Source organism: Oratosquilla oratoria, chromosome 8, assembly GCF_046742065.1.
Source record: "Oratosquilla oratoria isolate Oo_2021 chromosome 8, ASM4674206v1, whole genome shotgun sequence".
NCBI lineage: Eukaryota > Metazoa > Arthropoda > Malacostraca > Stomatopoda > Squillidae > Oratosquilla > Oratosquilla oratoria.
Genome location: NC_134784.1, coordinates 6533212 through 6547101, shown reverse-complemented (window position 1 = coordinate 6547101; position 13890 = coordinate 6533212). Strand labels below are relative to the sequence as shown.

The following is a 13890-nucleotide window of genomic DNA, read 5'->3' as shown; positions in this document are numbered from 1 at the left end:
CAGCTTGGTATGAAATGAAAGCTTAGAGTCTGGGGAACAAATCTTATTGAATACATTTTTTCAAACTAATACCTCTGATTTTTTATTAATTTGTTTCTCTGAATAATTAGAAAATGCTGCAAAATTCAGGTTTCATAAATAATAAAAAAAAAAATCAGATTTATTTTATTTTTACCAAAGAAAATAAAGAGCATGATGTTTTCTTTCAAATGAAACAAAAATGACAAAAATCATTAAAGAACAACCAAAGTTATTACAACAGAAAGAACAAAAACATAAACTTTACAGGACGGGGGATTTAAATTTTCATGACCATTTGTTTGATGGTTGCGATGTATAGCAAATCTCCAATTTCCTCTTTTTTGCTGATGAGGTGTGAGGTGAGGGTGAGTGGTGTGGTGTGGGTAGAGGAGGTGTAAGGTGGGTGTGGCTAGTAAATGCTTGTGGAGTGCTGGGTGCAGCTATGCAGCTTTTCTCCTCTTTGTTTTTCCCTCTTGTTTCTATTCCAGGCACTCACGGGCCCTCTCATTATTCTGCTGCTTCACTCTCTTGTTAATTTTTCCATGATCACAGTAACAATACAGGGCGAAGAATCAAAATTGTTGCTTACGGTGAGAGCACCAGGAGCGACATCACCTTACTTTGACCTTTTCAAGAGTACTGGTGTCCTGTCCACTGTCTTTGTGGGGTATGCTGCTGGGAGGAGTTGCCAAATATCTCCATAAACACAATTCTGTAGCAAGAAACGAAATAGCTATAGAAATGTTGACGTTATTTCAATATACAGAATTTTTTATAGAATGGGGTTGTCAGAGGTTGCCAATATTTCATCTGTTTTATGCAGTATGAAAAGATAGAATTGAAATACATACGCTCCTCAACTTACGTTTTAGTTACGTTCCGAACGGCCGAACGTAAGTTGAAAATGAACGTAAGTTGTTACTGTACTATACATCCGTAAATTCTATTACCGTATCTTATAAAACACCCCTAAATCATTAATTATACACATAACACTGTAAAATAATAACATTAATTTCAAATAAATTGAATTCAAGCAACATAAATTGAGATGGTGGAGGAGGAGGGGGAGGAGGAGGAGGAGTAGGCAAGGCATGTTCAGTTTGTCGTTTGTGCAATGTAAACAATGGATGCAGCGTCATGTGCAAGTATCGTTTGAACTACGGAGAGCGCGCTAAACTAAGAAAATCAATCAAAAATTTGTTTACAATTTTTTTTTTACAGTCAGTTCAAACGTAAAATCGAAAAAACGTAAAACGAATGAACGTAAGTAGAGGAGCGTCTGTACAGTTGTATAACTTTGTATGAGTGTTGCCACCATCATAGAAATTCTTTTGAAATGTTTACCTAAAATTTGCTCATGTACCAGAATTTTTTGAATGATCGCTGGCAATGCTCCCTTAAACCAAAATTCATAAAGATGTATTGTTATATATTTACTTGTCAAAATACATAAAAAAAATCTTTATAAATGATTTGTTTAGCTATAAATTGCTGAGGAATAAGTGGGAGTAAATCCATCTGCCCATTTTTCACACTTATAAGTGGGTAAAATAGACAGAGTACACGGACACCCGGACAATTTACTATATTACTCTCACTTAATTTCTGTTGTAGAAACTTTGCTAATTTTTTATATATATATATATATATATATATATATATATATATTTATATATATATGTATATGTATATGTATATATATGTATATATGTATATATTATTTTTAGTTTAATTTTATATAAGAAATACAAAAATTAAATTAATATAATTTGCTCTAACATTTACTCCGACTTGTGCTATTATTTTAAAAGCAATGGCATCAGCATTGGCAAAATATTGCTGATGCCGATGCCAAACCCCATTCTAAAAAAATGCTTCATTCTAGCTGATGCCTGTTCACAAAAAAAGTGCCAATTCTTGCCAATGCAGATGCCGATTAATCAGCACACCCTTAGTTTTAAGATAAGTATTGCTAACATCAGAATATTCCTACTTGTAGTAAGAAGCGACCCCATGAGGAGAGTGGGACTAAAAACAAAACAAAGGATGAGGATGTAGAAGAGGAGGAGGAAGCTTATGAGAAGGAGCAGCGCTCTTTTGATAAGGCTCCTCCAGGCAAAAAGATTAAAAGTCTCCTTCCCATCAAAACACAGGATGGAATAATACATCGTTTTACAGAAGGTAACATTAAACTCATTTCATTGCTTTCTTTTGGTGATCTGTAGTGATGAGTAACTGCTCGTAGAGGTTGTGCAAAATGGATAGATGTATAGGTTATTTCTAAAATGTAGGTGGTTGTAGGATGGGTGTACAGTGTGTGTGTGCCTTGAACTGGCCACCCTCCTTTTAAGGGGAAAATGGCCTTTTGGTAAATGTGTGAATATATATGTAAATATGTATATTAGTTAATTGCACTTTACTTTTCTTAAGCTGAAGAAGAGAAAGACAGTGGGGTTGAAGAAGAAGAACAAGAAGAGGAAGAAGCATCCTCATCAGAGGAAGACGAAGAAACAGAAACACAGAAGGAAAAAAAAGTCAAAGAAATGTCAACAATAGACTTTATTGCTGAACGTGAGCAAAAACTTAATGAAAAGAAGATTCGTATTGGATGCCTCGCTACAAATTTGTTGGAAAGTCCAGAGGAAAGGGTGAGTTGGTTGTGTATGGATGATGATGTGATGCATGAAAGGGAATGGGTGGGGATTGGGGGGGAGGGAGTATGTTTGAAAGATATTTTGATTCAGGATGAAAGGATTTCTCCCTATCTTCTCTTTTTCTACATGAGGAGATGGAGATGGAGATGGGAGTTGTCAATTAAATGAAGCAGCCTTGCTGTGGATGTGCTGTGTCTTACTGCATTGACTCAGACCCAGGGCAGTGGGCGAGATGCAGGGATGACCCATTATCCAGGAGGAGCCAAGATAAGAGGGAGGAAGGGGGGTGAATTGTAGTGGAGTATGTGGGGAGGGAATGGGTGGGAGTGGATTTTATGCCTTTGTTTTATGGCTACCTGGCTTGTAAGGGGAAATAACCATTGGTATATTTATGTATGGAGGGAATGTGGCACCTCTTTCTTACTGAAGGGGTGTCACACAGATTAACAAAATAACCTGACAGTAGCCAGAATAAAAGGATAACCACTCAATGGTATGAAAATGGTCAAGGGTGATGATAAAATAGGAGTTTTTTTTTTATATTGTTTTAGATATATTTCAGATTTCTTTTTCGTGCATAGAATGATAGCCTCAGCTACCATTGTAGTATTTATTATATACTTTTAATGAAGAATAATTTCTCATAAATATTCATTAATATTATTTGTAAGAAAACTTATTATTTTCAGGTGCTGAATTTGAGGAGATTAATCTTCATGATGAATGAGAAAGACCAAGATATAATACTAACCGTTCAGCAGTATGCAGCTCTGTCAGTCCTTCAGGTGTTCCACAACCTTTTGCCTGAGTATCGAATTGAGGAACATAACTTGCAGCGCAAATGTAGGCTCAGATGTTTGAATTTTTTTTCACATTTTACCTGAAATCATAATTAGGAGTTATGGAATAGAATTATGTTATTATTTAGATTTAATTTATTTCATTGATTCATATGAGGAACTATTTTTTTAACATGCATACACATACCAGAAGACCCTCTTTTAATGGGAGTGGCCATGTGCCAAAACTATACAAGATTTTAAGAACAAACTGGATGTGGAGATACAAAAACGGGTCACTACAAGCATAACTCTCCTCATCCCGTAAAATACAACTAGGTAAATACACTTACATGAAAAATATAGGAAACAAAGATTGATGTACAACAAAATGGACTTTGGAAAATTAAAGAAATTCTTTCATAATGCAAATTGGGAAAAATTCTACATGGAAGAGACAAAAGTGGAAGAGAAATGGGAGATCTTGATGGATAATTATAATGAAGGAGTGAATAGGCATGTACCAAGACAGAAACAAGAGTGTACATTAAATGCTGGTTCAACAGAAAATGCAGTGAGGCAAAAAATAGAAGAGACAGAGCTTGGAAAAGATGGAGAAAAGATAAACCTGGAAAATGGCAAATATGTATAAACATTAGAAACGAGTATGTAAAAGTGCAAAGAGAGGAAAAAAGGAACTATGAAAAAGACATTATAGAAAAATGCAAAGAGCAACCCAAACTATTCTATAGATATGTAAATGGTAAACTTAAAGATAAGCAGGAAATTTGAAACTATGCCAAAGAAATATAGAATACACAGAAAATATAGAAATGGCCAAAGTCATGAATAATCACGTCAAGTTAGTTTTCACTAGAGAGAAGGGACAGTATTGGGACGAAGGAAGTGAGGTACGATCTCCCCCCGTAAGTGAAATAATAATAGCACAAAAAGAAATAATGGAACATTTAACAAACCTTGATGTTAGGAAATCATATGGCCAGGATGGAATTGCAAATTTGATTCTGAAATAATGCAAGGAAGAATTAATGGTCAAAATATATAGCATAATAAGTTGCTAACTTAAAGAAGGAAAACTACCAAAAGACTGGGAAAATGCCAACATTGTACCAATACATAAAGGAGGAAACAAGGAAGAACCAACTAACTATAGACCACTTTCACTAACAAGCACTATAGCCAAAATTTGTGAGAAAATTTTCAGAATAGATCAGTAAAACACCTGGAAGAAAATAATACAATAAACCCAAGACAATTTGGGTTTAGACAGGGAAGCTCATGTACCACAAATTTAATCTCTTTTTACTCAAGACTAATAGATATAATACAAGAAAGGGATGGATGGGCTGATTGTGCTTTCTTGGACCATAAAAAGCTTTCAACAAGGTAGCACACAAAAATTATTTTAAAAATTGGAAAATATAGGAGGGATACAAGGAAACCTGCTAAACTGGATGGAGGATTTCCTGAATTGTAGAAAGATGAGAGTAGTACTCAAAAATATTCAGGTTGGAAGGATGTGATTAGTGGAGTTCTGCAAGGACCTGTATTGGCTCCAATAGTGATTGCTATTTATGTGAATGAGATGGATGATGATGTGGAATATTTCATGAGCTTCTTTGCAGACGACTCTAAATTGTTGAGGAAAGTAAAAACTAAAACAGATTGCAAATCACTACAGGAAGATCTGAATAAGGTTTGGAAGTGGAGTCAGAAATGGGAAGTGGACTTCAACATTAAGAAGTGTAGCATAATGGAGTTCAGAAAAAGTAGAAATAGAATATCAGGACAAGATAAGATTAGAACTAAGGAGGTAAAGAATGTACATACATACATACATATACCAAGGCTTTTTCCCCCTTCCAAGGGAGGTAGCCAAAAAGAGAAAGGCATAAAAACACTCCCACCCATTTCATCCCTAAATACACTCCACACCCCTCCCACCCTTCCTCTCATCTGAGCACCTCCTGGATGACGGGTCATCCCTGCACCCTGCCCACCGCCCTGGGTCAGAAGCAGTGTCGCAAGACACAGCACATCCACAGCGAGGCCGCTTCATTCAATCGGCGACCCCCCCTGCACACAAGGCGAGGACGGGGAGGTAAGTTTGGGAGTGTAAGTGGGAGGTTATCAGGAGTGAAGAGAGGGCGAGGGAGGGAAGGGGTGGCTATTCTAGTAAGTGAGGAGATAGGCAAAGGGGTAGTGGAGTGGAAGGAGGTTTCCTCAAGGTAAAGAATGTGGGATCTGAAAAAAATCTAAATAATTATCTTTAATGAATTGACCTCTTATAAACAAATAACCAATTTGTTGGAGAATCCTATGACTTACTAAGGTCAATGAAAGTGGCATTTACCTATTTGGATGAAGAAATGATTAAAAAAATATTAGTCATACTTATAAGGCCTAGACTAGAATATGTGGCAACATTGTGGTCACCCAATACTAAAAAGAATATAAAGAAAATAGAATTCAGAGAGCAACCACAAAAAAGGCTCCAGCACTTTCAAACTTGTCACATGAAGAGAGACTGGCTAAACTGAAAATACCAACTTTGGAACAAAGAAGAGAAAGAGGCAAACTACTGATCTTTAGAATCATGAAGGGTACAGAAATTCTTGACAGATAGGACTTGTTAAATTGGGACAATAGAAATACAAGAGGACATGGAAAGAAACTAAAAGAAGATATTTATAGGAGAGGTCTGAAGAACAGTTTTCCACACAGAGTGGTGGACACTTGGAACAAACTGGATGAAACAGTAGTGTGTGCAAAAACCATACATGAATTTTAGAACAAACTAGACACTGCGAGATACAAAGGCGGGACACCACAAGTAAAGCTCCCCTTCCCATAAAATACAACTAGGTAAACATATACACATACACACACACAAATTCCAAATGTAGTATAATGGAATTTGGAAAAAGTAACAACAGAATATTGAGAGATTATAAAATTGGTGAAGAGGTCAAAAAAGTTAACTTGGAAAAAGACCTTGGAGTGCTCCAAAGACATGACACCGGACAAACATATTAATAAAATAGTTGGAGAAACCTACAATTTATTGAGGTCAATAAAAGTGGCATTTGTCTATTTGGATGCAGAAATGATAAAAAATTAACTACACTAATAAGATAAAACTCGCATATGCAACAACACTATGGACACCCAGTACCAAAAAGAATATAAAAAATTAGAAAGAATACAAAGAGCAACAACAAAACTGGCACCAACTCTTTCCAAAATGACATATGAACAAAGACTGTCCAAATTAGAATTACCAACTCTGGAAGAAAGAAGGGAGAGAGGAGACCTACTATCTATAGAATTAGGAAAGGAATGGAAATGTTAGATAAGAATGATTTATTGAAATGGGACAATGGAAAAACAAGAGGACACAAAAAGAAACTCAAAAAAGATAATTACAGAAGATATCTGAAAAAAAAATAGCTTTCCACACTGATAGATACAACAAATTAGACACAGAAACAGCGTGTGCAAACACCATTCAAGATTTTAAGAAAAAACTTGATGCTGAAAGATACAAAGATGGGTCACTACGAGCATAGCTTCCTTCCCATATGATACATCTAGGTAAATACACACACACATGTGACTAATAAGGTTCCAAAGGGAAAAAAGAGGAGGACAATATAATGATGAAAGTATTAAAAGAAATACAGGAGGAGCCACAAGGACTTGAAAAAGGAATTGAAGAAATTTACAGAATGGGAAACTATTCTGAAGAGAAGAGTAGACCTCTCAAAGTAACACTTAATTCATAGAGGATAGCGGAAGAAATGTTAACAAATGCAGGAAGACTAGCAAAAAGTAATAACTACAAAATTTATGGATAAAAAAGGAATTGAGTGATGAGGAAAAAGAGAGAAAAAACACTAAAAGAGGAAGCTAAGGAAAAGAATGAGAAAAGAACAGGGAACAAAAGGAAGGAGAGTGATGGACTTGAGACTCAGGAAATGGGACATAAGGGAAAAGGAATTTCAGGAGCAAGAAGAAAAGGCAGAAAAAGAAAAAAATTAAAGGTAACATATACCAACATAGATTGATATCAAGAATAGAGAAATTGAATGACTATCTGGAACAAGAAAAACCAGATATAATGAGGATTGTGGAGACAAAATTGAAAGGATCATTACCACCAAATAGTATAGGCCAAGGATTATATAATTGTTGGATCAGAAACAGAGAAACAAAGCAGGGTGGAGGAGTCATGTTGCTAACCAAGAAAGGCCTAAATGCGACAAAAATCACAGAAGGAGAGAACAATGTGGAGTTTATTATGATAAGAGTTAAGAATAGAGATATGAAAGATAGAAAGTATGCAGTGATTTATGACCTGCCTAAAACTCACACATGGAATGAAAGTGAACACTCCAAAATGCTGGAGAACACAAGAAAAACACTAAATGAAATACTAAAGAAAGAGGGAAATCTGGTAATTATGGGTGATTTTAACTTGAAAGAAATGGCTGTGAAAGGTGGAGAAGATCACTGGGGATACATATTACTGGAAATGACCATTGATTACATATTGACGCAATGGGTCAAGGAAAACACCAGATATAGAAATAATGATGAACCCTCGAGATCGGATTTGATATTCACATCAGAACACGAAATTGTGGATAAAATCGAATACAAGACACCAATTGGAAAAAGTGATCACATACTACTAGAACTAGAATTAAATGAAGAAACAAATATAGAAATAAATGAAAAACACAGAAAAGGAAGACTAATGTATAACAAAACAGATTTTGGGAAACAGAAAATTCTTTCAAGAAGCAAATTGGGAAAAATTTAATAATGAAGAAACAAAGGTGGAAGAGAAATGGACAATTTGGAAGGAAATCTATAATGAAGGAGTGGACAAGTATGTACCTAGACAAAAACAGGAAAGGGTATACATAAAATCCTGGTACAATAAAAAGTGCAGTGAGGCAAAAGACAGAAGATAGAAAAAAAAAAAAATCTGAGAAATGGAAAATATACACCAAACTAAGAAATGAATATGTAAAAATACGTAGGGAAGAAAAAAGAAATTATGAAAAGGACATAATAGACAAATGTAAAGATCAACCCAAATTATTTTATAGATATGTAAACGGCAAACTAAAAAATAAACAGGAAATACTTAAATTATGTCAAGGTAACAGAGAAAACACAGATATAGAAATGGCAGATATTATGAACAAACATTTCAAATCTGTTTTCACCAAAGAAAAAGAAAATCTACAAAACTGTAAACAAAGAATTGAAATAAGATTTCCTCCAATGAAGGAATTGAATATTACTCAGAATGAAATAAGGAATTAAATATTAAAGCTTGACATTAACAAATCACATGGCCTGGATACTGAAGGAATGTATAAATGAACTAACAGGAAAAATATACAAAATAGTTGAATGCTCACTCAAAGAAGGAAAATTACCAGGAGACTAGAAAAATGCCAGTATAGTGCCAGTATATAAGGGGAGAAATAAGGAAGACCCAGCAAATTATAGACCGGTGTCCCAAACGAGTACAATGGTTAAAATTTGTGAGAGGATCATCAAAGATAGATGGACAAAATATCTGGAGGAGAACAATATACTGAACCTGAGGCAATTTAGATTTAGACAGGGAAGATCATGTACCACTAATTTGATTTGTTTCTATTCAAGATTGATTGATATATTGCAAGGAAGGGATGGCTGGACAGACTGTGCCTTCCTGGATTTAAAGGCATTTGACAAGGTACCACACAGAAAATTGCTGTGTAAACTGGAAACAATAGGAGGCATACATGGAAAGCTATTGAATTGGATGGAGGACTTCCTATATGGAAGAAAAATGAGAGTAGTATTCAGAGACAAATATTCAAAATGAGAAGAAATGATTTGTGGAGTCCCACAGGAGTCAGTGCTGGCTCTGATAACATTTGCTATATGTGTAAATGACATGGACGAAAGTATTGAACATTACATGAACTTTGTGGATGACACAAAATTGTTGAAAAGAATATACTCCGAAATAGACTGTGACTCGTTACAGAGTGATCTGAACAAAGTCTCAAGAGTTGAGCAAGAAATGGGAAGTAGAATTCAACATCAAGAAATTGTAGTATAATCGAATTTGGGAAAAGCAAGAATAGAATATCAGGACAGTATAAAATTGATGGAAGAGAAGTAAAGAAAATAAATTCTGAAAGGGACCGAGGAGTAATCATCACCAAAGACTTGTCACTCAAAAAATATATAAACAAAATAGTCGGAGAAACATACAATTTGTTGAAATCAACAAGTACTTGGATAAGCAAATGATTAAGAAAATATTACAAACACTGATAAGGCCAAAACTGGAATATGTAGTGCTGATATGGTCACCCAGTACAAAAAAGAATATAAAATTAGAAAGAATACAAAAAGCAACGACAAAGATGGCCCCAACACTTTCAAACCTGACATATGAACAAAGACTGGTCGAACTGGAATTGGGTATGCGAGGATGCCGACGTCGGTGTCTTGATTATATTTATTGTAGTTGTACCTGCGTGAACCCCATACTCTGTAAACTGGCTTCATCATATTTTCTATGGTTATCAAAATTCACGGGTGAAAGAGAAAACGATTAATGCAGCGGTGACTTTATTTTTAATAATGCAAGTATTATGACGCACCATCACACGTCTGGCAGCTAATGCTACCTGCGAGATTTTGGCTCGGAGTGAAGGGGTTAAAGTGAGATAAAAGAAAAACAAAGGGACATGAAAAGAAACTCAAAAAAAGATAGTTATATAAGAGATCTGGAAAGTTTTCCACACAGAGTGGTGGATGTCTGGAACAAATTGGATGAAACAATAGTGTGTGCAAACACCATACAAGAATTTAAGAACAAACTAGATGCTGTGAGATACAAAGACTCACTACGAGCATAGCTCCACTTCCCGTATAATACAACTAGGTAAATACACATCAAATAATGATGGACAAGGTTTATATAATCACTGGATTAAAAATAGAGAGGAAGAACAGGGTGGAGTCATGTTTTTGACTAAGGGATAAATGTGAGAAAGAATACAGAAGGAAATGATAATGTGGAATTGATTATGATAAAAGTTGAAAATAGTGAAAAAAAAAAAAAAAAATAGAAAATTTGTAGTGATATATGTGCACCTGAAAACACATTCTTGGTAAGAGAGTAACCATTCCAAAATGTTGGAAGACAAGGCATACATTAGATAAAATATTGAAAGAAGGAAGAAACTTAGTAATTATGAGTGATTTTAACTCTAAAGAAATATGTTGGGAGATGACAGTGAAAGGTGGAGAGGACCTTTGGGGAAACATACTACTATATATAACCATTGAAAACACAACGACTCAATGGGTAAGAGAGAATACCAGACATAGAAATAATGAAGAACTGTTGAGACTAGACTTAGTATTTGTGTCAGAACCTGAAATTGTGGATAAAATGGAATACAAAACACCAATTTAGAAAGAGTGACCACATACTGCTTGAGCTTGAACTAAAAAAGAAAACTTATCTGGGAAGAAATGAAAAACACATAAAAGGAATACTGATGTATAACAAAATGATTTTGGGAAACTCAGAAAAAAATTTCAAGAAGCAAATTGGGAAAACTTCTTAATGAAGAAACACAGGTGGAAGAGAAATGGATTTTATTAAAAGAAATCTATAATGAAGGTGTGGATAAATACATACCAAAACAAAAACAGGAAAAGGTATACATTTAGTGCTAGCACAACAAAAAATATAGTGAGGCAAAAGATAGAAGAGACAAAACATGTAAAAGATGGGAAAAAAAAAGCTGGAAAGTGGCATATATATATTAAACCAAGAAATGAATATGTAAAAATACACAGGGAAGAAAAAAGAAAGTATGAAAAAGACATAATAGACATAAGGATCAATCTAAATTATTCTACAGATATGTAAATGGTATATTAAGAAACAAACAGGAAATAGTGAAACTACGTCAAGGGAATATGGAATATATAGAAGATATAGAAATGGCTGAAATTATGAACAAACATTTCAAATCTGTATTCACAAATGAAAATACACACAATTGGGATGAAGGAAAGGGAGAAAGATCCCCCCAATGAAAGAAATAATTGTGACACAGAAAGAAATAAGGGACCAAATAATGAACCTTGATGTCAGAAAATCACACGGCCTGGACAGAATTGCAAACTGGATACTAAAAGAATGTATAGATGAACTAATGGACAAAATATATAAGATAATAGATTGCTCACTCAAAGAAGGAAAGGTACCACAAGACTGGAAAAATGCCAATATCATGAAGACCCAATAAGTTATAAACCAGTCTCCCTTACAAGTACAATAGCTAAAATAAAATCTGTGAAAAAGTCATCAAAAGTAGATGGACTAAACATCTGGAAGGGAATAATATCTTAAATCCAAAACAGTTTGGTTTTAGACAGGAAATATCATGTGCCACAAACTTGATTCTTTTTATTTAAGGTGAATAGATATAATGCAAGAAAGGGATGGATGGGCAGACTGTACTTTCCTGGATCTACAAAAGGCATTTGATGAAATACCACACAAAAAACTATAAAGAAAACTCAAAACAACAGGTGTACAAGGAAAATTACTGAAATGGATAGAAGATTTCTTGCATGGAAGAAAAAATGAGAGTGGTGCTCAGAGATAGAAATTCGACCTGGGAAGAAATGATAAGTGGAGTCCCACAGGGTTCAGTATTGGCTCTGATAATGTTTGATATATATATATAAATGACATGGATGAAGGTGTAGAATGTTATATGAACTTCTTTCCAGATGATGCAAAACTACTAAAGAAAGTAAGTACAGAAAAAGACTGTGAATTGTTACAAAAAGACCTGGACAAAGTCTGGGAATGGAGCCAAAAGTGGGAAGTGAACTTCAATATTAATCAATGTAGTATAATGGATTTTGGAAAAAGTTAAAAAAAAGAATATCAGGACAATTTAAAATTGTAAGGAGGAAAAAGCCTTGGTATATGCATGTACAAAAGAAGTAAAGTTCCGAAAAGGACCTAGGAGTAATTATCACCAAAGACATGCCCCCAGACAAGCATATAAACAAAATAGTCAGAGAAACCTACAATTTATTAAGATCAATAAAGGTGGATTTTAATTACTTGGATGAAGTAATGGTAAAACAAATATTAGTCACGTAAGACCAAGATTGGAGTATGCTATGGCACAAAGTACAAAAAAGAATATAAGGAAATTAGAAAGTGGAGAAAAGTGGAAAATAAGCCAGTTGTTGTTTGCTGATGACACTGCGCTTGTAGCAGGATCAGAGGAGGGATTGAGGAAGTTAGTGACAGAGTTTGAGAAGGTGTGTGAAAGAAGGAAGCTGAAGATAAATGTGGGCAAAAGTAAGGTGATGAGATGAACAAGGGGAGAGATTGACAGCAGGCTGGAAGTGAGTATTAAGGGAGAGAGACTGGAGGAAGTGGATAGTTTTAGATGCTTGGGTGCGAATGTGGCAGGAAAGGGAGGAGTAGGGGTGGAGGTAGAATGTAGATTAAGAGAAGCGAGTAAATGCCTTGGGGGATTAAAGAGTGTAATGAGAAATAGACATCTGGGAATGGATGCTAAGAGGAGGTTATATGAAGGAGTGATTGTGCCAACAGCACTGTACAGGGCAGAAACATGGAACATAAAAGAGGAAGAGAAAAGGAGTTTGAATGTGTTTGAGATGAGGTGTGTGAGAAGTATGATAGGGGTTACTAGGCTAGATAGAGTGAGAAATGAGGAGGTGAGGAGGAGAACAGAGGTGTAAAGGGAGTTGGGAGATGGGGTTGATGAAAGAGTATTAGGATGGTTTGGACACATGGAAAGAATGAGTGAAGAAAGATTAGTAAAAGAGGTGTGGAAGGCAGAGGTTGAAGGAGTGAATATGAGGCGGCATCCTAGGATGAGATGGATGGACGGGGTAAAAGAGACATTACAGAAAAGAGGAATGTTTGTTGAGGAAGGACAGGAGAGGACAGAAGATAGGAGTGAGTGAAGAAGGGTTGTGTATGGATGATGCTGTGATGCATTAGGGGGAGTGGGTGGGGGATGGGGGGTGAGGAAGTATGTATGAGAAATAATTTGATGCAGCCCGAAGGGATTTCTCCCCGTCTTCTCCTTTTCTACATGAGGGGATGGAGAGGGGGGGGTCACCGAATTAATGAAGCGGCCTTGCTGTGGATGTGCTGTGTCTTGCGACACTGCTTCTGACCCAGGGCAGTGGACAGGCTGCAGGGATGACCCATCATCCAGGAGGTGTCATGATGAGAGGGAGGGAGGAGAATGGAGGGGAGTGGAATATGTAGGGGATGGAATGGGTGGGAGTGGTTTCCAAGCCTTTTTCTTTTTGGC

At 35.6% G+C, this 13890-nt stretch overlaps 1 protein-coding gene across 1 annotated transcript in view; it reads left to right on the top strand.

The window, feature by feature from the left end:
* Noc3 (Nucleolar complex protein 3) overlaps positions 1-13890 on the top strand; it is a 64271-nt gene that overhangs the window by 27601 nt on the left and 22780 nt on the right. Inside the window, exons 5-7 of the mRNA XM_076188873.1 lie at positions 2024-2205; positions 2455-2672; positions 3368-3521. Coding sequence (XP_076044988.1) covers positions 2024-2205; positions 2455-2672; positions 3368-3521 — 554 coding nt within the window. The remainder of the gene's footprint in view (positions 1-2023; positions 2206-2454; positions 2673-3367; positions 3522-13890) is intronic.